The 4,061-nt window shown below is 28.6% G+C and overlaps 2 protein-coding genes across 2 annotated transcripts; both read left to right on the forward strand.

Annotated features, from left to right (window-relative positions):
* Positions 1 to 286: 286 nt before the first annotated feature.
* On the forward strand, positions 287 to 751 carry LOC128041151 (secreted RxLR effector protein 161-like). The gene has a single exon (XM_052630504.1). It carries the CDS (start codon positions 287 to 289, stop codon positions 749 to 751), a length of 465 nt encoding a protein of 154 aa, XP_052486464.1.
* Positions 752 to 2,530: 1,779 nt separating this feature from the next.
* Positions 2,531 to 4,061, forward strand: LOC105768282 (uncharacterized). The gene is made up of 2 exons (XM_012588134.2): positions 2,531 to 3,075; positions 3,859 to 4,061. The coding sequence occupies exons 1-2, from the start codon at positions 2,723 to 2,725 to the stop codon at positions 3,914 to 3,916; spliced, it is 411 nt and encodes a 136-aa protein (XP_012443588.1). The 5' UTR covers positions 2,531 to 2,722; the 3' UTR covers positions 3,917 to 4,061.

Here is a 4,061-nt window from a genome sequence, read left to right on the forward strand (position 1 = left end):
GCGATATTTTCTGGGCTCAGAAGTCATTCGAATTGATGTTAGTAAATTTATTTATCAGAATAAATATGCTCATGAGATTCTTGCAAGGTTCAAAATGACAGATTGCAAGTCATTTGCTACACCAACTAAACCTAGTTTGAAGCTACACAAAGATGATGAAGGAAGAGAAGTAGACAACGCTTATTTTAAGGAAATAGTTGGCAGCCTCATGTATTTGACATCTACCAGGCTTGACATCATGTAGGTTGTGAGTTTAATTATTAGATACAGGGAAAATTCGACTGAAATGCATCTCAATACAGCTAAAAGAGTTTTGAGATATGTGAAGGGTATAGTTGATTATGGTGTGTTTTACAAAAAGGATATTGATGTTAATTTTGTTGGGTATACGGATAGTAATTATGTAGGGGACATTGATGATCGTAAGAGCACTTCTGGTTATGTGTTCATGTTTAATTCAAGTGCAATATCATGGTTGTCAAAGAAGCAGCAAATAGTAACAGTTTCCACAACTGGGGTTGAATTTGTGGCAGCAACTTCAAGTGCGAGTCAAGCATTGTGGCTTAGAAATATATTCAAAATACTTAAAGCTGAGCAAAAAGGTCCAACAATCATAAATTGTGATAATATGTCAACTATCAAGCTGTTAAGAAATCCAGTGATGCATGGGAGAAGCAAACATATTAATGTTCATTTTCATTTTTTTCAGGCATCTATGCAGGGAAAAGAAGAGGGAGTTGTAATTCTGTAGGAGTAATGAATAAATTGTTGATATTCTGACCAAACCACTTAAACAACTAGCATTTGAAAAACTAAGAAGGATGCTTGGAGTTTGTTCTTCTCAAGGCATTGATAAAGCATTTGTCAAAACAAATAAACAAATTGTTTTCAGGAGAAATCAGTTTAAGGGAGAGTGTTAATTAGATTGTTTTTATGTTATCTTAGTTAGGAGATTTAGTCAAATTATTATGAAATAATTATCTTGATTTATTGGTTATTTTGTTGAGTAAGAGTCCTAGTCTTTAGAGGTTGTTAGTCTCCTAAAAATTTGCAAAATTGTTACAACAAATTATTTTGTTCTTCTATGTAAACTCTAAAAGAGTATGTTGATAATGAGGACAAATTTTATTCCGTAAAAAGATCTTAAGTTCTCCTTTACTATTAGAATTCAACAATTTATGGTGGCTCTTAGCATAATTATTATGTGAATAACCTCCATGCTCAAAACTCAAATCTTGTATTAATCTCCTTCATCAAAATCTTGATATACCTCATATATATATATATATATATATATATATAAATATAAGTTAAATAGTTAAATATGTATTTTTAAAAGTAAGGTTTTAACATTGCTTTTCAAAAGCGTTTTAGGTCAAAAGCGTTTTGAACAAAAGTTCAAAATTTCTATTTTTATTTTTGACTAAAAAAGTTATCTTGCAAAGTATTTTAGTTTAGTATTGTTTCTCAAAAGTGGTTTTGGACCAAAAAATACTTTTGAGTAAAAGTTAAAATTTTTTGCTTCTACTTCTAGCTAAAATGTTGTTTTTGCAAAAGCATTTTTGGTCAAAAAAACACTTTTGAAAAGTTCAAAAGTATCATGTTTAGCAATGCTTTTATTTCAAAAGTATTTTTATCCTAAAATACTTATTAGAAATAATGTTAAACCAACCTCTATTAATTTATACAAATATTTTAAAATAATAACAATTACTAAATTTAAAATTTCTACCTCAAAACATGTCATACTAAAAGTTACTAATGATGAGTACTTTTCTCATAAATATAGTGACAAAATCATCAACTAAGGCAGCCCCACGTCTTAAATCGAATTGGATTTGACAGTTAAATAATAGATTTTTTTATTTTGACAAAACTTTAATTTTAAATAATATATTTAATAAATCATCAATATATAAATTTATACATTTATGTAGTTAAAAATTTGAGATACCGCAGCGGAAATTTTTAAAGGTTTCTTCAATGAGATATGAGCAATGTTTGGGTTCGGATTAGATCGGAAATTAATTAGGATATCAGTCTAATTTTGAAGGTTAAATTATTGAGTTGTCAAATTGTATATATCGATTGAACTAATAATTAAATTGATTTTCTCTATTTTTAATTTTAAAGATCTATTTAATCCAATCAAACGAACATATTCTAAAAACATTGGATATAAGTGCGATTCATTGTCAATAAAGAAAATTATATTTTTAGTGTTTTTACATCTATTTTATGGTTGATGTTCAAAATTTGTGACTGACATTTTCAAGAATATTATCTCTAAAATTTAAACTTATATTTTTTTTTCTGTGAGTACAATTATCCTACCGCTGCACCCAACGATTTTTGGTATAAAATTATATATTTATATTGTATCAAATATAAATATTTTTAATTATATAATTAATTTAAAATGGTTTCCTAGGCCTTTCTCTTTTCTCCTATACATTTTTGTTTTTTTCATATAAATCCAAATCCATCTCTTTTTCAGTTCAAGAACACTATAAAAATAGACCCACACACTTAGAAACTTGGAGAAGAAACATTGAATAGAACAACAATGAAACACCATTGTTTTCTCCTCTAAATCTTCTCCCCACTATCTCTCTTCTTTTACTTTATTTCTCTTTTTCTCATTTCTTTTGTGTATAATTGTTAATCCCTGAATTTTATATATTATTGAAAACATTTCATTCGTTAATTTATATAGCTAACCATGAGATCGTTTTTAAAGTTTGTTTCACGTTGCGTTAAAAACCCTGAAGTGTCCACGACGGAAGAGGTGGTGGTGACGGCTCCAGGGAGGGAGGAGACAAGGTCTTTTATGGCTCCTAAAATGGTGGCACTGAAGAAGAAGAAGAAGAGGGTAAAGGTAGGGACGCCATTCTCTACGACTCCTGACTGGAAACCTTCGTTGTATGTAATCTCGGAGGATAACGTTTTGGCGGAGAAGAGAGAGAAAATAACGCCGGAAGCTTCAACAACGCCGGCTGATAGAGCGGTGAAGAGGAAGAGCGGGGTAGGGTCACGCTCCAAAGTTCACGTTCGAAGCTACAGTGACGACATCGGGTAAATTAACTTTTAGTCAAATCGTAGCTCAGAATCCACTATTATGCCAAAATTTTTATTTAATCCTCGTACTCTAAATTAGCATAGACTGGCCCGTCTTCAAATTTATCATTTATTTTTATAACATCATTAATTAATTTAAATATTTAAAAATATTATAATTAAAGTATCACCCTGAATTTTCCTTAAAAACACTTTTTTTAGCAAAAAAATTTCATATCAGCATAATAAATTGGAAGAGAAAATTTCATGTCAAGTTAATAGTACTAATTATTTCATCTAATTTATGATATTATAAAATAAATAGATTAAATTATGTGAAATTAAATTATAAAGAATAAACTTTAAATATAAACATAATAGTGGGACCAAAGTCAGAGTTTGACCTTAAATATTCTTTTGATATATAATTATTTCTTGTGGCTTAATAATTTCCTCAAACATTATCCTTTTCCTTTTCTTTTATTATTGTTATGGTTATTTTTAGTTAGTATGTCAACATCGGGAATATACATTATATTATATATTTTTAATAATTTTATTATAGGTATTCATTAGATTTTTTTTACATCATATCTAAAATTATTCATAGTTTCTTTCCAACCCATAAATAGGAAGATGATGCGCTTCAGCGTACTTGAACTCACGTCCTCCTATATTGATAACAATATCTATGTCAATCGAATTAAGACTGAATCGGCTATTATATTATATTATTAATATTTAGTAGATTGTTTTTATGTTTATTAAACGTGACGTAATATTGTTGGGTGACATTTGCAGGCGAAATCAAGAACCAGTGGTCATCCCAACATTTTCTCCAACTCCTTTTATGTTTTGATAATCTTTTATTTCCATGTATTAAATTAGTAATAGATACATAGTGTAAATTTGTAGGAAACAAAATTTAGCAATTGTATTAGTGAGGAAAATGAATATGTATATATCTACTGTATTCCATATATGTAAGTTAAAAGTTTTATGTA

Source organism: Gossypium raimondii, chromosome 5 (genome assembly GCF_025698545.1).
Source record: "Gossypium raimondii isolate GPD5lz chromosome 5, ASM2569854v1, whole genome shotgun sequence".
In the NCBI taxonomy this organism is placed as follows: Eukaryota; Viridiplantae; Streptophyta; class Magnoliopsida; order Malvales; family Malvaceae; genus Gossypium; species Gossypium raimondii.

Coding starts and splice junctions, on each gene's coding strand:
- LOC128041151 (XM_052630504.1), top strand. CDS start 287: ATGCATCTCAATACAGCTAAAAGAGTTTTGAGATATGTGAAGGGTATA.
- LOC105768282 (XM_012588134.2), top strand. CDS start 2,723: ATGAGATCGTTTTTAAAGTTTGTTTCACGTTGCGTTAAAAACCCTGAA. Junction 3,076..3,858: donor AGCTACAGTGACGACATCGG/GTAAATTAACTT, acceptor TGACATTTGCAG/GCGAAATCAAGAACCAGTGG.